The 24432-nt window shown below is 36.2% G+C and overlaps 2 protein-coding genes across 2 annotated transcripts; both read left to right on the plus strand.

The window, feature by feature from the left end:
• The first annotated feature begins 764 nt into the window (after positions 1 to 764).
• Positions 765 to 12224, plus strand: LOC137725282 (K(+) efflux antiporter 3, chloroplastic-like). Its single transcript, XM_068463917.1, has 19 exons — positions 765 to 1105; positions 1543 to 1926; positions 2026 to 2127; positions 3070 to 3150; positions 3909 to 4010; positions 4924 to 5001; positions 6151 to 6219; positions 6394 to 6444; positions 7073 to 7186; positions 7266 to 7367; positions 7455 to 7589; positions 8073 to 8254; positions 8358 to 8493; positions 8817 to 8888; positions 9004 to 9105; positions 9824 to 9985; positions 10783 to 10872; positions 10975 to 11133; positions 11630 to 12224. Exons 1-19 carry the CDS (start codon positions 1070 to 1072, stop codon positions 11906 to 11908), a joined length of 2436 nt encoding a protein of 811 aa, XP_068320018.1. The 5' UTR covers positions 765 to 1069; the 3' UTR covers positions 11909 to 12224.
• Positions 12225 to 19426: 7202 nt separating this feature from the next.
• On the plus strand, positions 19427 to 23358 carry LOC137726416 (putative disease resistance protein RGA1). The gene has a single exon (XM_068465343.1). The coding sequence runs from the start codon at positions 19534 to 19536 to the stop codon at positions 23062 to 23064; it is 3531 nt and encodes a 1176-aa protein (XP_068321444.1). The 5' UTR covers positions 19427 to 19533; the 3' UTR covers positions 23065 to 23358.
• Positions 23359 to 24432: the final 1074 nt, after the last annotated feature.

The raw sequence follows: 24432 nt of genomic DNA on the forward strand, positions 1-24432 counted from the left end.
CTTTAAATATAGTAGCCTCATGAAGAATAAAACCTCCATTGGGAATGCTCTAACTGAGGATGATACCTTCTTTTGCTTGGTTTTGTGTAGACATTTTTTTTCGTATACAATTTCAAGTAGGTTTCCCAAGATGAGAAACCCAAAAAAAAAACAAGAAGTCATAATTGTACTACGAGAACCCAAGAGAGAAGAGTTGTTATTAGCACTTTGAAAAAAGTTATATGCACTCTAACCTCACTCATTGATCCCAACACCGATGATAAAGTTTGACAGTCGCGTCAAAAATGGGGAGGCTTTAAGCACACCCGATGGGAGCAGAAACACCGTGAATCTTGAGGTGCCCTACTACACTACTTTGAGAGCATATTCACTTATCACGTATGAAAATATGAATGGTACCATTAATTTTAGATACAAAAATTGAAAAATGAAAGTTGAAAGTATCCCGTTAACATACGGAGTTGTTTATTCCATACCCAATCGTTCACATCCTCGCCCGGTGCAATCCCTTATTCCTTCGTATTTCCATACCTATGCTGGTGGTAAAGCCAAGCCAATTTCACCAACGAAAAAGAAAACGTGCACAAACATTGGTGGTGATTACCGTGATTCTATCTTTTCTGCCTTATCTGCTAAAAGTTGTGTCAGATAATTACAAGTGGCAAGGTCTTTGCAGCCTATGGTAAATCGCCAGGTGGACAGACGCAGTATACGGAAAAATCATATCGGCTTTTGTCATTTAGTTGACGTTGAAACCCCTTTCTCGTTGCTCCTACGCCTGCCTCAGCCTGCCTTTCCTCCACAAACTGTCGAGTTGTCGACAGACGCAGTCGCATGCAATCCAAGCTTACCGGATTAAATCTCTCTCGTGTGCATTTTTCGTCCTCATCTTTTGTTTCTCGCTCTCTTTCTTTCTCATCTTTTACTCGGAAGAGTCAAATGACTTAGCTCTCTGTGTTTTCCTCAATATTTGCAAAAGTAAATTGTGGGTTTTGTAAGAAAAGCAAAATAAATTGGGGGTTTTTCTTTTCTTCAATGTGGGTTTTCTTCTGTCATCAGCCTCAGCACTATGTTGAAGTCGGTGGCTTATTTCGAAAGCTCTAAGGTAAATTGGCCCCTACCTCTTTTCCTTTTCTGTATATTTTCATGCCTACCAAATGATGAACTGAAAAGATGTTGTCTTTCTTTTGGTGACCATCACCATCAGTAGGGAACAGCTTAAAACAGTCTGGAGTTTTTTTTTTATAGAAGTATTCTGGCTCATCTTATCTGCGATGAAATGATGACTAATTTGTCAAATAATTCAAACTGTCATCTATGTGCTCAAATTTTTGCCAATTTTGCCCTAATATTATTATGTCAAGTTTTCAATCCTCCACAGGAAACCAGAACATGTAATCAGCCAAAGTTTCGGAATTTTTGTTTAAAATCGAAAGCTATTAAGTTTTCCATTCTTTTTTGCTCCTGCATTTTAATAGTGGAGTAAGCTAGTTAAATTGTTTAAGTTAATCTAGCCTATATCTTGTCTTCTCTTCCTTGCAGGGATACAACACTATCAAACAAAAGAGCCCATCTATGGCCTGCTCTCTATCCATATCACGGCTTTCTGGGCGTTCTTTTATTCCGTATTCCAGTAACCATCAAGTGCATCCATTATCATATGCCACTAATTACAACACAAGGCATCCCCCTTTTGCTGCAAGAAACTTTGTGGGAAATCCTTTACTAGCTTCCTCTGTCTGCGGATGGAGGGGACTTTATTTCTCAAACCACAGACCAGTCTATTCAAAAAGATTGCGAACGCATGCAGGACTTGATGTTGCGAGTGCTGTTGATGTCATTAATGACTTGGGATTTGATACTTTGACGTTCTTAGCTGTTACTGTCATTATCGTTCCGGCATTCAAGATCATTAAAGCTAGCCCTGTAAGACTATTGTTGGATCGTACCTATATTATTGTTACTTTTCTAAATTTACATGAAATCTCTTCTTAGATGAAATACAGTATACCCTATGGTTTTCAGATACTTGGTTTCTTTTTTGCGGGGATAGTACTCAATCAATTTGGCTTGATTCGGAATCTTACAGATGTGAAAGTTTTGTCTGAATGGGGGATTCTTTTCTTGGTAAGCATTCTTTGTTGATGTGTACTGTCGGAAAAGTTAATAATATCTGGCCTTCTATTCTTATGCTGTACCTGTACCATGTCTATGAATACTGCAAATTCATCACCTTGCTTTGTGAACCTGTGATAGTTCTTGGTGTTAGCTTGATATACATTATTGGTATATTTTCTGTCATATTCAACAACTGTCGTCTATGAGATTTGACTCAAGACCAAAGTGGAGACTAAATGCCATTATTCAAATGGTCATTGCCAATATACGTAGTTGTGTATTCCCCAACAACTTAACCTTTTGGGGTTCAATAGTTGTCTAACATGATATCATACCCTTGATCACATGAGGTCATGCCTAGAACCTCCTACTGGCATTCACCATCTTTTGCTGGTTAGGGAGGTGCAGGTGAGGAGGGAGGGTGTTGGCTCGATATGCATGCTTGGATCATTGTCTAACTTAAGTTTTTGAGGTCTAGTGGTTGCCTAACACTTGAGATAAGCCAAAAATTTCTTTTTCCATTACAAAGACAGAACATTTTCCTTTTCCTTAGGGCCACCCTTATGTACTTCATAGAAGGAATGAAAATAATTTGTTCTCGTGTGTACTTTTGATGCTCAAACATAAGTACATCCATCTTGGTTAATTACCGGATTTACCTAACTGTGACACTAAGAGGAAGAAGGATGATAAATATTTAGGGTTCACTGGCTGGACATATTGAGGATTATGGACAGGGAAAATACCTGGGAAGGTGTTTGGATGAAGTGTCCTCTGCTTTGCATAGTCTTCTTCGACGCTTGTGCCATTTTTCTTTCTGCAATTTGCATTCTCCCAAAAGTTAAAAGAATATGATTTTCTAAAGAAGCTTATATTCCTCTCATGGTGATATGTTGGTGCATACCTTTTACACTCTTTTCGTTTTGTTTGACTGTTATGTTTCCCCTTCAGCTGTTTGAGATGGGCTTGGAGCTTTCATTTTCGCGTCTAAAGGCTCTTGCAAAATATGCCTTCGGAATGGGATTAACTCAGGTAATTTGTAGACAAAAAGCAATACTTGGTGTTTCTAGTATCTATTGAGGATAATAATGAAGTTCAAACTGGAGTAGTTTGTCATCAGATATATATTTCATATAACTGAAAATTGTACTTTTTGAGGTTATTTCAGATTTCATGGTTAAGGCACCCAAAAAAAGAAAGAAAAAGATGATTCTTCATAAGGAATGGAATAAGATAGGAATTGAGTTGTTAATAAGAAGCAGGAAGAAATGGACGTTGCATTTCAATGTTTTGTTTGCTTAACAAATTAATTGCATGGAACCAAATAATTTAATTATATTTTTATATATCTCATTTTTGTGAAAAGTTATTTATATAAACAAATTACTTTTCAGTAACAAATATCATTTTTTTAGATCTCTCTCTCTCTCTCTCTCTCTCTGATCAATAAGGGTTGATAAATTATAATTAAAGTAAGTTCTGAACTTCTTATTGAATAGGCATAGGGGCATTTGCATTGCTTAAGGGCTAAGGTTCTTGCAACACCTTTGTTGTGGGAGAATTTCATGAAAGGTTATTTTCGTCGAGCTGGAAGCGTACTTAGTGCTGTTAATTATAATTTTAAACACCTTCGAATAGTACAATTGTCATTACGTAGTCCTATAATTGCTCTTTGCCCTGATCTTTTATGCTAAGCTTCTGTTTGCAGTTTTTGAATGCTGCACAAATTGCGTGGAAAAACACAAATAGTGCTGCTTGAAATTTTGACCCTTTTTTTTCCCCTCTTGAAGGTCGTATTATCTACTCTTGCTTTCACAGCCTTCGAACTTCCACCTAATGGTGCTGTTGGAACCCAAATTTTGACGTTCCTCTTTAACTCAAGGCCTGATTTGGTGAGAGCTCTGTTCCGTAGAACACTTTTAGCATTTGTTTCATCTATATGTAACACGATATCACCATTCATCTGCTCTTGTTATGTTTTGAATCTTTTGACTTAGTTACTTGTTTGATTCCACTTTATATAGTTTTCAGGCTTGCATCCACATTTGGTGCAGTGTTTACAGTTTTCTTCTATAATTCTCTTCTTTTGATTTCAACTTATGCGAACCATACTTTCTAACTTGATTACGATTTGAGCTAATGGGCATGGTTACTAAGCTAGTGGCTAGTTGCACATATTCTTATATTATTCTTATCTGTCCTTTGTATCCATAAATTCAGGATGGTTATGGTTACTAAGCTAGTGGCTAGTTGCACATATCAGGTCTTATATTATTCTTATCTGTCCTTTGTATCCATAAATTCAGGATGGTATTACTTCTATGTTCTTTGTTTTATATCTTATTGGTCTTTGGTTCATTGGAAGGGTTCAAGCTTATTCTTAATCCATTATCCCACCCTCCCTCACAACTAACCTGAGGAGTATAATTTTGTTTTTAGCCCAAGTGTCCTTTATACATTGAAGGGGTTCAAGCTCTGAACCCATCCTAATCCTAACCCATTACTCCACCCTCCCTCACATCTTGGGCTAACTCTACGAGTATAATTTAGTTTTCGTAAAGATTTGACAACTAATTTAGTTATAGTGGAAATCCAATTTTCTTTATTATCTTTATCCAAGTGCTTGTCCTGGTAAAATATTCAAGTATGATATATTTGTTTCGTTAAGTTAGTAAGCCTTCTTGATGTTTAAAATCGCTATTGGTTTGTCTTTCAGTGTCACCAACTGGAGTGTGATACAGACAGACCTCTGTCCTTATCCAAGCCATTTTAAATTTTTATTTTATGTTCTTCCTTTCGTAATAGGTCAACATCAGAAGCATTGATGAAGCCGTAGTGATTGGTGCTGCTCTCTCTCTGTCTTCTTCAGCTTTTGTACTTCAGGTAATTTAAATAGGGAACTGCAGAATTTTTCAAATGAAGAAATCTGTTTCATTTAGCTGCTATTAATGATTGGTGCTAGAAAATGGTTAGTTATATTCAAGAAAAAAAGTGATCATTTTCTTTCTCTCTTCCCCCTTGCTAAGCTAAAGTCACGTGCTTTATATATTTCATTTTCTTTTCCTATTCTTTTGCTTTCTAAGTTTTAGTAAGAACGCTTTGATGATAGTTTACTTCTTACCAGGGGTAATAGGCAATCTATATAGTTGCAGATCGCACCATGACATTTCAGTTGTTGGGTTAAAGTTAAACTGACCAGGAACTTAGCTGTACTGGCTTTAAACTTAAAAGTCCTTTTCACAGTTAAGGATGCTTTGTTGTCAAGCTTTAAAACCATGCTGTTAAGCTAGTTACTCAAAATCTCAATCACCATACATATTGTATGAACTATGAAATGTAGTACTTGTATGCTGTCTATTACATATCTTCTTTATAACAAATGTTTTCACATATTTAAATCGAAGCTGAACATTAACCTAAAAAGGAGATTAACTGGTTTTGATGAATTGTCATAGACACCTGAACGTTAACAATATAAAATAGTTGTCTAAGGAAGTGTAGGAAGAGTTTTCTGTTTTATTGTTGGTATTAATGGTGCTTGTATGACTTGACTATAGCACCTCACCAGCAAATAGAGCATAATAATTTAGTAAGAATTGACAATAAGTATGCATGTGTGTATCATCCGCTTACCAGCATATCATATCTTTTATCCAAATTTTGGTCCCTTGAATGCCTGACCCCACAACATTTGGGGAGCGAGAAACTGTAGTATTTGCTAGGTGGTACCATGGGAGAGAGTCGAACCCCAGACCACTTGGGAGCAAACCAAGGACCTGACCGCTAGACCAACAACTCTTAAGTTAATCCATGTAACACATCTAAGATCCTAGTTTGGGGAATTCAGTGTCTTAGATGGTTTTGACAGTATCCATTGTTTCAATTTCATTAACGTTTTACCTTTACAAGTTCTAAAATGGACAACAATGCAGAATGTCTGCTTTATTCCTCGTACCAAAAAAATTTCTGTTAATTTATATGTAATAGATTAATGACCATTTAATATCGCTGCTTACATAGAATAATGTATAGCTACTTGCAGAGAAAGGTGAACTCCCGACAAGATTTGGGTCCGCAACTCTAGGGATACTTCTTCTACAGGTTCTATTCCAAGCCACGCTGGTTTGTTTTGATTTGTTGAATTGAATGGAATAAGTAATGGTGTTGCAGTTTCTTTTACTTCCCATTCTGGATTTTGATAAGATCGCCATGCAAAATATACAACAAGAGTATGATGTCAATAACTTTTGGTCCCCCACTACTTGATATTTGCAGGACATAGCAGTTGTACCTCTCTTAGTCATACTTCCAGTGCTGGAAAGTCAGGTATACGAGAAATTCAACTAATATTTCTCAACGGTTGTAGTTGAATGTACAATTTTGTTAATGTCATTAGGATTACTGAATATTGATGGTAGAACATAAAATCATTGTCTCCTATATATAATAAAAAAAAAAGAATTAATCGTATGGCTGTGAGTACTGGGTGGTAGTAGACCACTGTTTATCTCATTATGTGATCTGTGCAATGTCTTTTGTGAAGAGTGTGGAGCATGGAAGAAAGAAATTCCAGTGAAAACCCAACGTAAAGCTCAAACTGATTTGGAAATTTTCAATTCTAATTTCTAGGTCCAATCCAAAGTATATCATCAGTGAAGGATACTTAATACTGGAAAATATCACTCTATATTTGTAGGGATTTTTATTTTTGGATGAAGCTTCTAGCCTTCTATTATATTAAATTATTAACACAGGAAACCTGTTTTTATTATCAACGCCTTCATGTTTTGAGGGAATTTTATTTTATCATCCATCCCTGATTTGTGTCGTCACTTTTTACACCTTTTATCTTGACTATGATGTTTTATTTCTTTTCGTTTTCTTTTTAAACTTTTTACCTGCTTTCAGATACTAGTCACTTATTCAGCATTCCTTCATTTTTATTTTTCTTCAGAACCTAGCAGAGGAAAGTATATGGCCAACGCTTCTGAAGGAAAGTCTAAAAGCCTTAGGTGGACTTGGTATTCTTTCTCTTGGAGGAAAATTCCTTCTTAGACGAGTTTTTGAGGTGGGCATGGCAAACAGAACAGCTTAAACTCTTTTTGTATATTTTGTTTCTGGCCACTAAATTAAGTTTGTAAAATCAGTTTGTGGCAGAAGCAAGGAGCTCTGAGGCTTTTGTTGCACTTTGCTTATTGACAGTTGCAGGGACCTCACTTCTCACCCAGAAGTTGGGTTTCAGTGATACGGTTTGACATTCCTTCTCATAGATGGAGAATATCTGAGATTATCACGTCCTCTATCCATGTAATAGTTGAGTTTCACTGTATATGCAGCTTGGAGCTTTTTTGGCTGGAGCACTGTTAGCGGAAACAAATTTCCGGACACAAATTGAAGCTGATATAAGGCCATTTCGAGGCTTACTTCTTGGATTATTTTTTGTAACTACAGGGACATCCATTGACATGCCGGTACAGAAGTACTGTTTAGTTTCAAACATCAATTTATGTTTCTGGATTCAAGCTTGTTTTCTAAACTTTTCTTCTCTGAAAGCAATTTTTGGAAACTTGTTTGGCTGCCTGCTTGTTTTGACACGGTTCTCTTTGTTTAATGTTTCGGTGACAGAATACTGTTAGTGAACCCAGGCACCAAATAATTTATTTTTTGTATGAAAAAAGTTAACTTGGTTATGACTATGCATTTTATTCTGTTTCCTTTAACTGTTTTATTGATCTGGTAAGTGGTCCTAATGTCTTGAAAAATAAACCAATAAAGATGAAATTTAAGGTCCTTATTTCTTTGCCGTATGTGACGTGAACTTATCTCTCTGTGTTCGGTTCTCATATAAAACATTTACAGATGCACCAATAATAGAAAAAGCAGAATAATCATTAATCATCCATAATTTAGCCTGCCTTTTCTCTTACACAAGTCATATTTTCTTTTATATGCAGCTTTTGTTCCGAGAGTGGCCGAATGTGCTTACACTCTTGGCAGGTTTGATTGTCATCAAGACACTGATAATAACAGCCATAGGCCCTCGTGTTGGACTTACCTTACAGGAAAGTGTAAGAATAGGGCTGCTTCTATCTCAGGGAGGCGAGTTTGGATTTGTTGTTTTTTCGCTTGCAAATAGGTGAGTTATAAACTCATAACTCGTTATATCAAACAGAAAATAGTATGACTTAACATTTCAGGATTTCTATCTGTTTAAATAACTTCCTGCCTTGTCGAAACAGGCTTGGTGTGCTGCCACTCGAGCTTAACAAGTTGCTTATAATTGTTGTTGTCTTGTCAATGGCATTGACCCCATTGCTTAATGAAGCTGGAAGAAGGGCTGCTGAATTGATTGACGACAAATTTGGTGCCGAGGATGTGAGTTCCTACATCATGTAGGAATTGATTGATGAAAAGTCTGGAATTGATGTGTCTGGATTGATTTTATATATCAACCTTTTAAGTTACAGCTCAAGGCTATAACATTTATCATTTAACGTTTTATCAGAAACTGAACGTAATCATTTGAATGTTCTTCACTCTAATCAATTTTTTTTTCTCCTTTTCTTTTTAATAATTTATTTATGATAAATCATCAAGTAGTATAACCATCCAGTGTTTTCTAAATTAGTTTTTGATTTATAATACTCCCATATCTTCGATTTAAGTTTAGTGCCTGAATTTTAAACAAATTTGTACAGAAAGCTACTGAGGTGGTGAACTTTGATTCAAGTGAACCTGTTGTTATTCTTGGATTTGGACAAATGGGCCAGGTAAGTTTAACTTATGTTGTTCTGCAGTATTATAATTGCAAGTGAGCTGCGGGTCTCAGATCCAATCGTAATTGCTCTCTCTTTCTCTCTCTCTCTCTCTCTCTCTCACGTCCAGGTCCTTGCCAATTTCTTGTCCACTCCATTGGCATCTGGGATAGATAGCGATAATCTGGGATTGCCGTTTGTAGCTTTTGATATGGATCCTTCTGTGGTGAAGGTCATTGAATTTTCTTTTCGTTGCTTTCTATGTTAAAAGGGATTTTATATGAATGACTGCTAGCTCAGTCCGAAATATCTGGACTTCTTGTTTAGTCTGAAATAGTTGATAACTTGTAATAAAGCAGGTGAAATCTTCTTAATTGCCATAATTAATTGAGGAAGTCTGGATTTAACAATTACAACAGAAGTGAATTTTGAATTGTCAGTTATAAAGTACTATATAATTTTACACACCATTAGAATGAAATGATTGCCACCCACCAAATTGGTTTTTGTATAGTTGTAATATTTTCTGATAGCATGAAAACACTAAGGATCTCATCACCAATGCAGTAATCTTGATATCATAAACGTTATATTTAACAAGCCTCAAGAGCTAAACTATGGTAGAAACACCTAATCTAGATATCATATGCTGTTTGGGGACTCTAATTGCATAATTGCATTAGAAGCTGGGAATCAGTGATGAAAGAGTGAAATATGCTTAATATGCAGATTGGAATTTGCTACCCAGATAAAGTTTATTATTGTTTCCATTTAATTCTCCTTAAACCTTATTAGTTTTGTTTTTGACACTTGGAGGAAGTTTGACATCTTTAACAAATGAAAAATCTATATATTTATTGCAGTTCTATATTATTATTTTTTAAAAGTATGTTAAAGATAAATTGATACTTGGTGATGACATTAAATTCCTTTCACCATTCCATTTACAGGCGTCCAGGAAACTTGGTTTTCCAATTCTGTATGGGGATGGATCACGTCCAGCAGTTTTGCAATCTGCTGGCATCTCTTCCCCCAAAGCCGTCATGGTTTTGTACACTGCAAGGAGTAGAACTACTGAGGCCGTTCAAAGGCTTCGACTTGCTTTCCCAGCGGTAATGCTCTCGCTCTCTCTCTTGTCAATCCATTATAAGAACATAGGATGCAATCACGCTAAGTAGACAGAAACTTTATTTGGGTTCACTAGAAACCACAGCAAAGGGAAAAAATTTGTTCTCAGGAGCTTGTGAAGCTTTAGTACCTGTCATAGAAACATTGTCCCTTATTAAACATGTTTTGTCCATGTCATCCAATCTTGGGCTAAAAGCACAAGTTTCAAATTTGCTATTGCTGCATGAATTATCCTTGAATTGAGCTTCTCTTGTTTTGGATTTCAACTCAATGTAGGACATTCAGTGGTTTTCAACCCATTTTCATATGAAACCTGAAACTTTTTTTGTTTTCATCTTCTTTATACGGTTTTCCACTGACTTTGTTACATTTCTGTGTGCACGCGAGTGGGGATGGGGTTCTCATATGCATTATCTTCATTCCAGCTTTTCTAAATTCATCTGGACCCTGACGTGGTTTAGTTTACAGCTTACAATCATAGAAGTTCAAGAGTAAGAAATATTACGTATTTATACACACAGAGTGACATCGTACAATTTGTGCCTCAAAGGAGTTTCCCATTGAACTCTGATTTGAAGGGCATTGTAGAAACCTTTAAATTTGATATTGACATCCAATTCAATTTGAGAGTCCGTCTTTTTTGGCTATACATTGATTGCACCAGCTCAAGTAGTACGAAGGCTAAATTCCTGCCAATGTCATTTCCTGTCTATCGGATTTTAAACCCTTTTGTATACTTCTCCACTGTGGTCTGAATATGGTAAGAATTCTGTATCGGCAGATCCCTATTTATGCCCGAGCTCTGGATCTCAAGCACCTTTTAGAACTGAAGAAATCAGGTGCAACAGATGCTATCCTGGAAAGTGCAGAGGTATCAAGTTAACTCATTGTTATTGTTTGTGTTATTGAATACATTAACTAGCAAGTCTTTTTATTACAACTTGACACCTAATTAATATTTTAATTCTTGCAGACGAGTTTGCAGCTGGGCTCCAAGCTTTTGAAAGGGTTTGGAGTTAGGTCTGATGACGTGAACTTTCTTCGTCAACTCACTCGGGATTCTATGGAGCTGCAAGCTCAAGGAGTGAGTGAGACTGATGAGAAAGAACTTAATGATCTGCAGCCTATGCAGGTACTTGCAAATATCCTACACTGAAACTGATTTAGACTTGATTTACAGCATTGTGGCCACGCCATGCATTTTAATTGGTTGATAATTTTTTATTCCTGTTTCAAGTTAAGATGTTTGTGGTAATTTGATCTTTCAAGAATGACACTGGCATTTAAAATGGACACGATGGTTTGTCGAACCAAAGATACCTCAAACATTATGAGAAAGTTATAGTATTCAGTTTCGCTGAGGCATTTTTCTGAGTTTGATAGGGTTCCTGAACTAATGTAAACTGTCCATTTGCTTCTGCTAACATGCATTCCTCCTCCCCTCCCCACCTCCTCCCATTTTCATTGTTTCTTATATAATCATGCGACCTTGGATAATTTCGTGACATTTTGAAGAAGCAAAATTTATAGCAACATCAAGTTGAGCTACTAGAATTATTATGTAAAGCTTATTGATGCAATGCAGTAGAATGATCTATGTATAATAATGAATGGGTTTGGTTGACAAGGTGAGAGTTGCGGACTTAATTGATGACGCTGTACCCCTTTCGCCAACTCCATCAGAAGACAAATCATGGGGGTTAAACGAGGAAGATGCTTCTGATAGCTTGACATTTGAGGGGGATGTGGATGCAGCAAAGCATGACAGTGAGCTCCACCAGTCAGAGCATACAGAAGAAAATGAAGAAGTTTCACACCGTGGCTTTGATACAGAGAATGGTTTTGCAATGAAATCACAAGACGTTGAGGGATCTACCTCTTCCGTAACAACAAAGGATGAACCGTAAGAAAGGCAGGAAAATAGTTTATAAGCTTGACTTTCGGTCCATTGAAATCATAATTCCTTGATGAAGGTGTCGAAAACTAGTCTGTTTTGCTTGAGACTAGCAATGCGCACTGGAACAAACTAAATTCTCCGATACCAATATTCTTTGTTTCAGGAAACAGAGTGAGGAGTGATAATCCTTTTTATCAAACCACATGCTTGTATATTTTTTTCAATTCTTTTTTCCTGAAAATGTCGACCCCATTTAGTGCAGGTAAGGCTTTATTGTTGTTTCCTGACAATGCTCGAAAAATATAAGATAGAATGTTTTAGTTTTAGTGGTTTTTTCTTTTGTTCCTATGTCTTAAATCATGTGGTTTTTACTTCCACCAAACCAAAAACAAAGGTGCACTTGGGAAAAAAAAAATGAAAAAAAGAAAAGAAAAAGAGAAATGATATACACACGCTATACAGCTTCATACACACTTGTGGTTAATCTTGTTCAATCTCATCATTTGGTTTATTCAATCGAATGGTCATAATTAAAGAAGGGTGTGTGGACAATTAAAAATGGTGTGCATGAGACTTACATGCAACATTATAAATCCGACGGTCCCAAAAAGTTCTTCTCCTATCCACCCACAAAATTGAAAGAAACAGTAGAATTTTCTAAACATTTCCCATGAAGGGGAGTGTTGGAATTAAATAGAATTTGGTTTTGATTGGATACTTGAGAAGGAAGAAACCAACTGTTAGTTTGAATTAAGTCTCCAATTGCTAGTTTTTAGTTTGCTGCTTTATAATTAAGGCCATCTCCAACCGAAGGGTACAAAGGGTTAGAGGGTCGAAAATAGTCCGAAAATTGTCTCCAACAGAGGGCTAGGCAAGAGGGCTCGTGAGCCCCACAAAATCTGAAAGGACCAAAGGGCCAACCGGCTAGACCAATCCAACCAGCTAGCCAACCTTGACCCTATCAGTTATATCTAACTGGAAATCTAGGCCAAATTTCAAATGCAACGACTAGCTGACGACAGCTAGCCGTTATTTTTGAATTTTTTTTTTTTGCAGTTTTTTTTTTTTATTTTTTTTATTTTTTTTTGCACAATTTTTTCCTATAACTTCTTCTTTTTTTTATAACTTCCTGTAACTTCTATTTTACAAAATTTGTCTTATATTTTTTTTCTAAATTATATATTTTTTTCCTATAACTTCTATTTTACAAAATTTGTTTCATATTTTTTTTAAATTCTATTTTTTTTCCTATAACTTTTATTTTGCAAAATTTGTTTCATATATTTTTTAAATTCTATTTTTTTCTTATAACTTCCTAAGCCATTATACAACATTAAATTAAATTAAGTAACATGGCGTCACTTAGTCGTCACTTAGCTGTTGGATTTGAAATTAAGTAACATAACTTCTATTTTTTTCACTTGTGTTTCATGCTAACGTCATTTAGCCGTTGGATTTGAATTTAAGTTGTAGTTTTTAAATAATAAATTATGTTTGGCCCTATGACCCTTTAGCCCTCGGTTGGAGACAATTTTTTTGTGACAGGGCTAAAACGAGCCATATGGCCCTTTGGCCCTCGGTTGGAGATGGAGGCAAATACTATTCATTAAAATATTAATATCTTGGAGGGCCAGAGAGCTAAAACGAGCCATCTGGCCAGCCTTCGGTTGGAGATGGCCTAAGTGAATGCTTGGTCTCATACAACAAGTGTATGCTTCAGATTACTGTTTTAAATCAAAGGCCTAATATTGCTTAGTCTAGTGAAGGACACATATTAGGTCATCTTCAACCGAATGAGATATGTTTAGCCCTGTCCAAATTATAGCCCTGTAAAAAATTATTTTTTAATGAACAGTGCCAAACCATATTTATATACCATCTCCAACTGAAGGGAGCCTAATTATTTTAAATTTGTTCTTTAATTTTATTGGTTAATTGAATTAAACTGCCATATTAAAATAAATTTTCTGGACATATTTAAAGTGTCACTTGTGGCTAAATATTATTTTAAGTTTCATGTTGTTTAAGTTTCATGATTAGACTCATGGTCAAACTCCAAGAGACCTTTGCTCTGCTCCCTAGATTAGACTCATGGTCAAACTATAAGGCCCTTGCTGAAAAAGAATCTGATTAATTTAACACAGCAATCCAACAAGAACAAGTAATTTCCTTCCTTTGCTTAACTTTGAATTTCCATATCTTCCAACAAATTAAAACGGTCCATCTCTAGGTTTTATAGTTTTTTTGGTTGCGCATCTATCGTATTCACTTTATTTGATCATTTTAAGATTTTCATAACTATTATTTTAATTTACATTTTTGTTTCACTAAATGTTATTCCTAAACGTGGACCTATTGATCCTACTTGATCGGATTGGTGGTGTTCACTTCAAAGCGTTACTGGATTATATTCATACACATGTAAATAAGTTAGTACAACACAACAAATTTCATTGAAGGGAATTAGCAAAAGAAAAGAAAAGTAAGTTAGTACAACACGACAAGTTTTATTTACTGGAATTAGCAAAAGAAAAGAAAAACAAGTCAACTTCAACATCTTATTAAGATTTGATTATTGCATTGCTATGAGATGTCCAAAGACTTCCATGCCCTTTCTTGGGTTGAACTGACACAACCGGCAACTTCCGTCTTTACCCCTATAATTATTTTGTTACACATTTTGTATTCTACTTGAATTTTCACTTTCGCCCCCATAATTATTTTGTTGCATACTTTGTTCAAATCCGTCAACTATGACACAATTTTGAATTAAAAACTTGTTGAACTTCAAATCCGTCAACTAAGTTGATTTTTTCCATCCACTTTTGAAAAGAAAATGTAGAAATTCAAAATGAATCTGTAGAAAAGGTAAGAAGTTACGGAAAGATGCATGGTAAAAATTTACGAGTGGTATAACTGGTAGGGTACCTTTTGTCGGACAGAGACGGTTGGGTCCTTTTGCAGCTGCTGAGGCCCAGAAAACGGGCTGGGTACCAAGCCAACTTTGACCAACCCAGTAGCCCTTCGGTCATGTTTTGGATTGTGGGTTTCACTAATTTTTGGTCCAGTAATCGGTTGAAGATAGATTTTGTCCAAATCAGGTCATATTTTAGCTCTATAGCCCTTTAGTTATTTCCATTAGAGATGGCCTTAGGATAAGCTTGTATGAGGATATCCAATGTTAGGCTTGGTCGTGTTGAGTGAATCACAATTATCAATGTGAGTGATTCCGTTGTCTCTGGTTGAGTGGTTTTCAAGTTCTATCCCTGGAGCAACCCCGAGTGAATCTGTTGCTCCTGGTTGAGTGATTCGTAGGTCTCTATCCCTCGTTTCCTTGAGACTCCCTTGGTCATCTACTGTGTCAAGTGGTATCAAAGTAGGTTTTCCGCTATTCGTCGTCCAGTAACAACAGTCGCCTTTTTTATTGGTACTGTAGTAGCCCTTTGGTTGGGTATTGGAGGTGCTCAACCTCCAGGAACTGTTCATGATATTTCAACAAGGACGGGGGTTTTTACAAAACTTTGCCCTAGTCAACAAATAAAATTCAATTAATGAAATAAATTTAAAAAATTGATGATTTGTATATAGCCTTGTATAACCTTTTTGTTTCTTTGCTATTACCTCTTTTGTTCTATTTATATCATACTAAATTTATTAATGTTACTATAGAAGAGTGTCTTTTATAACAACAAAAAATATCGTATGTGAGATTTTTCATCCATTCGAATATGAAATGGTTGAAAAGATTAGATTGGTTGATTGGAACTCCCCACCAATTTATGATGAGTACGTAGATGATGACGACTTTACAATTTATGTGGGAAGCCAAGAGTCTTCTCGGAAGCTTCGAGGTGACCATTTTTCACTTCGTTATTCACCTCAAAGCTACCATGATTGTGATGTTTATGATGCTGCCAAGTATTTGGATGGAGTGATTAATCAAGGACCCCATTTGAAGTGGAGTGTGTTTTGTGGGTTTAATATCTTTAACAACCCTGAATTTTCTTTTGGTATGGATGCTGGGATAGATTTGAAATGTCATCCAAAAGATCGAGGAAAAAAGAACGATTCGACCTCGAGGACGAGTTCTTTCCGAGGAGAGGGTATGATGCAGCCCAAGACAACTAATACGGTCTATGTATTAAACATGTTGTTAGTGGCTTTTCATCTTTCAAAGCCATGTTTTAATTAGATGTCTAGAAACTATAAGTTTTAGTATTAAATATGAGAAGTATTATTGGCGCTTCAAAAATCTCATTCTACACTCCTCGTACGTGTATTTTTCTTTCCAAATATAGAAAGTTTGGAGTGTAGAATGAGATTTTTGGAGTGCCAATAACAATTCCCTTAAATATTTATCTTATCAATGTATTGTAATCTCCCTATTTAAAGGGCTCCATATGTAAGATTAAGTAGCCAATTAACGAATTAAAAAAAAAGTAATCTAAGAAGAGAGTGATTTTCTCCTTCCTAAACAAGCATTTGGCTGGATCGTGTCGAGCAAATCTACGATTAGTGACGCGAGTGATTCTGTTGCTCCTGTTGAATGATTCCCGGGTATCTAGCCCCGTCGTCCCCAGAGATTCCTTGGTTTTTCCTGCGTCAATATTCTTCTTTGTTTTCCTAGTCGATCATGGTGTTTTCTAAGGCTCTAATCAATAACATGGACACTTTTCTCTTTTTTATTTATCTATTTTATTGTTGATAAGAAACAATTGTATTAAAGAAGAATAAACACAAATAGGACAGGATTTGGGTCCTCTTCACTACCAGTTAGTAAAAAAAGGGGACCCAATATTTGAGTGCAAGAAAGAAAAAAAAGAACAGAGTTGGAACCGAGTGCTAGTGAGAAGGGAGCGGATGTGGGTGGGGGAAGTCGAGGGGAAAATGATAAAACTGGGTTTAGGCTAGATTGACTAGGATTATAAAAACTAATTTAGATTCATTGCTGCAACAGGTACTCATCGCTGCAATTTGTAAGTGTGTTTCTAGAAAAGCTTACAAAAATCTGAAAACGCGTTTGCCGGAGACTATTACAGGTTGGAAGAATACGCTGTACGCCAATGGAACAATTCAAAAGCATGATTTGGAAAGCTTTTAGTATTAAATATTAGTATTAAATATGAGAAGTATTATTGGCACTTCAAAAATCTCATTCTACACTCCTCGTACGTGTATTTTTCTTTCCAAATATAGAAAGTTTGGAGTGTAGAATGAGATTTTTGAAGTGCCAATAACAATTCCCTTAAATATTTATCTTATCAATGTATTGTAATCTCCCTATTTAAAGGGCTCCATACGTAAGATTAAGTAGCCAATTAGCGAATTAAAAAAAAGTGATCTAAGAAGAGAGTGATTTTCTCCTTCCTAAACAAGCATTTGGCTTGATCGTGTCAAGCAAATCTACGATTAGCGACGCGAGTGATTCTGTTGCTCCTGTTGAATGATTCCCGGGTATCTAGCCCCATCGTCCCCAGAGACTCCTTGGTCTATCCTACGTCAATATTCTTCTTTGTTTTCCTAGTCGATCATGGTGTTTTCTAAGGCTCTAATCAATAAAAAGGGGACCCAATATTTGAGTGCAAGAAAGAAAAAAAAGAACAGAGTTGGAACCGAGTGCTAGTGAGAAGGGAGCGGATGTGGGTGGGGGAAGTCGAGGGGAAAATGATAAAACTTGGGTTTAGGCTAGATTGACTAGGATTATAAAAACTAATTTAGATTCATTGCTGCAACAGGTACTCATCGCTGCAATTTGTAAGTGTGTTTCTAGGAAAGCTTACAAAAATCTGAAAACGCGTTTGCCAGAGACTATTACAGGTTGGAAGAATACGCTGTACGCCAATGGAACAATTCAAAAGCATGATTTGGAAAGCTTTGAGCAGGAAATACACTCAAAAAGAAGACCAACATGGGGTCAGCAACAACACTTTCAACCTCTAAAGTGAGGTTTTTTAAATCATATTCTTTTTCATGACATCACACTATTCCACTTAACTCGCAATATTCATACGACCTCACTTAAAAAGTATGTTATTCTATCATCTCATATATATTTTTAAGTTAACAACCTAATTCTGTTATATTTATTTTATGAAAAGAATGAAGTTGCATGATTTTTCATGCAATTTTCAATTGTGCAGCAACGTGTGGTTTGAAATTTTTGATTACTCATTAAGGGCTCGTTAATTTGGTGGGTGATATTGGATTGGAGTGGGTAAATAGTAACAAACTAGATTCAATGTGCATTGAAGTAAGAAAAGGATATTAACTTCCAATTCTTATCCTTCCACCTTGGAAGGAAATTTTCTTTTTTTTCCTTTTTTTTTTTTTTTTTTTTTTTAGAAGAAGCAAATTTGTAGTGCAAAGAAACAATAAAATTACAAGTCCTCTAACCAATAACAGGGACACTTTTTTCTTTTTTATTTATCTATTTTATTGTTCAGAAATAAACAATTGTATTAAGACCAACACTAACCCTTGAAGTAAGTTCTAAATTTTCCCTTCTATTCCCCCTCTATTTTTCTCCAATCCGTGTTCTAAAATTGGATTAAGTATTAGAACCTAAAAAAAAACTCAAATTCCCCTTAAGATTTAGCCCAAAAAACTTAGTGGAGCCCAAAGAATATGGCCCACCCACATGGGACTATCTACCCTGATGTCTGATGGGTAACTGAGCCCAACGGTCCACATTCAAACTTTTTTTTTAGTTTTATATTTATACATTTATTGAATTCAATGGTTGAGATCGAATATAATCAAATCTAACTGTAAAAAAAAAGACCTAAATACTCAAATTTAAATCCAACGGGCTAAAATAATTTTAAAAAAAATTATGTAACTCAAAATTCACCCAAAAACTCTATAAATACCTATGTATTTGTTCAAACATCCACACAAAACTCATTTTTCTCCTACAATTCTTCCAATTTTTCTTTCTATCATCTTCCAAAACCATTTCTTCCCATTTACAATTCTTCCAATCTCTATCATGTGTCTCATATTCTTCCATAGTGCTTCATGAGTTTCATGTGTCGATTTAGTAATTTTTCAATATTTATCGGAATTTAAATATTTTTAGGACAAAAAGTTCATAAAATTAATTTAAAATAGCCTAAATATATATATATATATATATTTTTTAAATTAGCCTAAATTTATTCTTTAATAATCTGGGGCTAAAATTTTAGGTCAGAAAGATTATAGCAAAAAAGTTGTTTATGTGGTAAAACCTAAATTTTTTGAGCTAAAAATGTTAGGTTTTACTCTAAGAGTTGGAGATAGTCCTCTTCTCGACCAATTAGTAAAAAGAAGGGACCCAATATTTGAGTGGAAAAAGAAAAAAAAAATCAGAAGAGTTTAAACCGACAACCGAGTACTAGTGAGAAAGGAGCTGATGTGGGTGGTGGGGAAGTCAAGGGGAGAATGGTCCAAAGATAGGAACACACATCTACCTCACTAGCCACCAATGAATTAGCAATAATGCTATCCTTGCTAAACATGCCAAAGTTGCATGCTAGTTTTGACTTTTGAGATTTTTAGTTGAAACTTGAGGTTGAAGTTATCAAATTGTTCGGTTTGACATTGTTTCTCATCTGATCCTCGTTTTGGCTTAGCTGGTTTTCTTTGCCCCTGGATATGGATGCCACTGTAGGCATCATTTTGTCCCCGGCTCTGCAGGTTCTTTTTGACAGACTGGCATCCCCAGTCCTACAAGGGCTTGCTGATATCCTGGGTTTCAATTTTGACATCTTCCAAAGTTTGCAGCATGCACTGGTGCGGGCTCAAGCTACTCTTGAAGATGCAGAAGTGCAACAATTCACCAACAAAACTGTCAGACTCTGGCTGGCTGATCTCAAGAATACAGTTTGTGATGCTGAGGATCTTCTCGACGTCTTTACTGTTAAACAAACTGCCATGATTGACCAAGACTTTGGTAAGCAGACAGTAGAAAGCTATACAGTTCTTACCGATAAAGTCAGGAAAATACTCCAGAAGCTAGAAGTGATTGTAGCTGAAGGATCTTCTAAGTTGAAGATTAGAGAGCCTACTCAGCCAAGGTCAGATCGACAATCGGACAAAAGGGAGACTAGCTCTTTCATCGACTCAAGGATATATGGAAGAGATGATGACAAAGAGACGTTAGTCCAACTGTTGATGTCTTCTTATATTGTTTACCATGAGGGATATACATATGCATCGTGTATTCCCATCATCGGTATTGGAGGAATTGGTAAGACCACTCTTGCTCAATTAGCATACAATGATAAGGTGATTATTCAACACTTTGATGTTAAGATGTGGATTTTTGTCTCTTCTGATTTCAATGTCAAGAAGATCATGAAGACAATTATTGCGTCTATAACGAATGATGAATGCAAGTTGTCGGAGATTGAACTACTTCAGTCTCGAATTTGGCAATTATTGCAGAACAAAAGATATCTTATCGTTTTGGATGATGTTTGGACTGAAGACCAGGATGATTGGGACAAACTAAGACCCTTGTTTAGAGAGGGTGTTGATGGATGCAAAATCATTGTCACTACCCGCAGTAAAAAGATCCCATTCATGATGGACTTCCCAAATTCCCCAATGTATTTGAGTGGTTTGACGGATGATGACTGTTGGGCTTTGTTCAAGCAACGCGCTTTTGGACGAGGAGAAGAAGAGAATTATCCGAACCTTTCGCTGATTGGGAAACAGATTGTCAGAAAATGTGGAGGTGTGCCATTAGCAGCAAAAAGTTTGGGAAGTTCAATGCGCTTGAAAAGAGACGAAAAGCAATGGTTGTCTATGCGAGATTGCGAACTTTGGAAATTAGATGAAAAGCAGCATAAAGTTTTGCCCGCCCTCATGCTGAGCTATCATCATCTACCATCACATCTCAGAGAATGCTTTTCGTTTTGCTCAATTTTTCCAAAAAATTATGAATTCAAGAAGGAGAAATTAATTCATATGTGGATGGCATCAAGCTTAATTCTACAAGATGGGAGCCGGCGGCCAGAGGACATTGCTGATGAATACTTTGCCGGTTTGTTGTGGTTGTCTTTCTTTCAAGAAGTAAAGGGTGATGGTGGGGCCTTAGTTGGATACAAGATGAATGATGTTATTCATGATCTTGCACAATATGTAGCAGGAAACGAATCTTTGATGCTTGAACATAGTGCAGCACAAATTCGCCATGCATCTGTTATTTACAAGTACAAGGCAATTGGAATTCCAAAGGACCTACTTGAAGCAAAACATTTACGAACTCTCTTATTGATTGGGGAATCCGGCTTGTTAAATAACAGAAGTAAAATGTTTTCAAGTTTTGGGTACTTACGTCTACTAGACCTGAGCAGTTGTGGTGTTTCTGATTTGCCAGAATCATTAAGTGGCTTGATATGCTTGAGGTATCTTGACCTATCATACACACCTATTTTTGAGTTACCTCACAGCACAAGGAATCTCTGCTCTTTGCAGACTTTGAACCTATTTGGTTGTCGGAATCTTATACGGTTGCCAAGCTTGGTAAAGATGATCAGCCTAAGACATCTCAATCTAATTGGATGTGTAAGTTTGGCTTCCATGCCTCTTGAGATTGGAAAATTACGGAAACTTCAAACACTGCCATTGTTTGTGGTTAACAGGATTCCAATGGCCCTTGGTGCGCTGAAACGTTTAAATCTTTATGGAAAGTTGAATGTTACCCGCTTGGAGAATGCAAGATATGGAGCCGATGCAGAGTCAGCTGGATTGAAGTTGAAAGAAAATCTTGAGTCATTAGGGTTATATTGGGGACCATGTAGTGGATTTGAAGACAGTCAAGAATCATTTGGGAAACCTGAAGCCCGACATGAAGAATTTTCTTTCGGATATCAGACCATGACAGGACAACGTGACACTGTGGAAAAAATTCTTGAAGGCCTGGAACCTCACCAAAATCTGAAAAAGCTGATTATAAATGGCTACCCAGGAATCAGATTTCCTCAGTGGGCTCTCCCAAATCTTGTTGCCATCAATTTCACCAACTGTACAAATTGTGAGCATCTTCCTGCCCTTGGGAATCTTCTGCTACTCAAGACTCTTTCTCTGCATAGAATGCATGGTGTGAAGAGAATTGGTGTAGAGTTATATGGTGATGGTATGGACGTATGGTTTCCATCACTCGAAGAACTATTAATAAGTGATTTTCCCAACTTGGAAGAGTGGTCAAATGCAAATGGTGGAAGTGCATTCTCTAGATTGAAGAAATTAACTGTCAAAAGGTGTCCCAAGTTAGCACATATGCCATTACCTCAGTTCCTTGAGCATTTGGAGCTACGGGACTGTAATCCAACGATGACGTCCATATCAAGTTTAAGTTTGCTTTCTGTGCTTGTTCTAGAAAAAATTCCAAACTTGTTCTCTTTGCCAGAAGGGCTCTTTGCATCAGCTAGTCTGTCTTCTTTAAAGATCTTATCGTGCCCCAAGCTTCGTTCAGTGCCTTTGGAGATTGGAACCCTCACTGCTTTGAAATCACTGACCATTAGTTGGTGTGATGAGTTGTCCTATCTGCCACAGAGTTTGCAGAACCTCAAGAGTCTGGAGTCACTGGAGATTAGTGACTGTCATAGTCTAATATCCATGCCAAATGGTGGAATTGCAAGTCTAAGTTCTCTTCGAACTTTGTCCATTGAGAACTGCAGCAATCTGACTTTTTTGTCATCGAGTTTGGAGCATCTCAAATTTCTCGAGCACTTGACAATAATGTATTGTCCAAAGCTTGGTTCTTTTCCAGAGGGCGTGCAACACCTCTCTTCACTTCGAAGTTTCACTATCTTGAACTGTCCTTGGTTTGATACTCTACCTATTGGATTAATGAATCTTCAAACGCTGCACTGCTTGGAAATTAGTAGCTGCCCTAACCTAGATGCTTTGCCAGACTGGTTGGAGAATCTTGCTTCACTTAGATCACTAACCATATCAGACTGTCCTAATTCAAGAGTTCTGCCACCAGGCCTCAAGTATCTCAAAGAACTCCAACACCTCTCCATTCAAGAATGTCCCGAGCTAGAGGAAAGATGTAAACAAGGTAGTGGTGAGGACTGGTTGAAAATAGCTCATGTCCCACACAAGTACATTGGCTCACCTGATCAAGCCATGCAGTCTGACAAAGCAAGCACATCCAGCAGCTCTTCTTTTTGAACATCTGTGCAGTAAACAAAACTTGTGTTTCATCATCATCAATGTGCTATCATCGTTATAATCGTCATTCCTCCCGGTGGGATAAGGCTCTGTTGTTATTGTTGTTGTTGTTGTTGTTGTGTTTGTTTCCCGTACGTTTTTGTTTATATGGATGAAGTTGTCAACAGGGAATAAGAACTTTCTTGTTTATCAACTTGCTACTTTGTTGAAATTGTCGCCATTTTACATTTCATGTTGAGGGTTTAAACCTCGTTTGGAGTATCCGATAGGCATTAACCTTCAAACTAGAAACTAAACTTGAAACTTTGCACCTAAATGGAATTAGGTAAATTAAAGGATGTTGCTCTTAGTTAATTACACTTTGTTGCATAAGGTAAATTTTGCTAAGATACAATCAGTGTTTATTATGATCTAGTACAACCTAAAATTATGATTACAGAAAACTTACAAAATTAAACACCAAATTGATGTAATTTCAAATTTAAGCCTCGTTTAATATATGAAGATGACTATTCGCTATATTGAAGACAGTCTGAAGGGAGAAATGCATACAACTTTCCTATTTTGTCTAAGTTTAATATTACTCATTATGAAAAGTTGTCTCTTTTAATTCTGCCATTCTTGTGGTGACTATTTCTATATGCGTATCCTTTGATTTGGACAAAATATAAAAATTATCATCGATCATTTTCCTCCTTCAAAAATGCCTTCAATGTAATGAATAGTTCTATCCAAACTAGTTCTCCCTATCGAATGAGGCATAAAGTCCTAAAAACCTAGCATAAAACATTAACGAAAATAAAATAAAATTACTTAGGGTACACGCAAAAACAAAAAGAATTTTCCCTGGATTTTCTATTTATTTACAGGGTAAAAAGTTGCAAAAGGAAACTGACCTTTGCTTTTACAGAGGGTGCAACCTTTTTTTTTCTTTTCCCTATAACATCTTTCTTTTGGTTTTTACTCAAATTTTCATCAAAGTTTGGAAAGACATTGGTATCCAGAAATTCTACAATTGAAACTTAAAGATAATATTCTCAAACGCTTTTTTCTTCGCCTTCTTTTCTCAAGAAGAAGAAGAAGATGGTTTCATGGTTTGAGAGAACCAGTGAAATTTTCCAGGTCTTTATATCCGAAAGGAAAAAAATGAGGAAGCAAGAAAGAAAGAGAGATAAAAAAAATACTAATTTAAATCTATTTTTATTTATTTATAATTATATTTGGTAGTTGGAGTTGGGATCAGGATCCTTTCTGGATCTAAGGATTCTGAGCCTGGGAATTAATTGATCCGGTTCGTTGAAATTTGATTCAACAGTTATAATTATTATAACTTTTAGTGGGATCCCCTGTTTATAGCTGTTGGATTAA

This window comes from Pyrus communis, chromosome 2, assembly GCF_963583255.1.
Source record: "Pyrus communis chromosome 2, drPyrComm1.1, whole genome shotgun sequence".
NCBI lineage: Eukaryota > Viridiplantae > Streptophyta > Magnoliopsida > Rosales > Rosaceae > Pyrus > Pyrus communis.

Bases quoted from the DNA above. Each gene is read 5' to 3' on its own strand.
- LOC137725282 (XM_068463917.1), top strand. From the start codon at position 1,070: ATGTTGAAGTCGGTGGCTTATTTCGAAAGCTCTAAG. The intron at 1,106-1,542 runs GTAAATTGGCCC...TCTTCCTTGCAG, and splicing joins CTTATTTCGAAAGCTCTAAG to GGATACAACACTATCAAACA. The intron at 7,187-7,265 runs GTGGGCATGGCA...TTGTAAAATCAG, and splicing joins TTCTTAGACGAGTTTTTGAG to TTTGTGGCAGAAGCAAGGAG.
- LOC137726416 (XM_068465343.1), top strand. From the start codon at position 19,534: ATGGATGCCACTGTAGGCATCATTTTGTCCCCGGCTCTGCAGGTTCTT.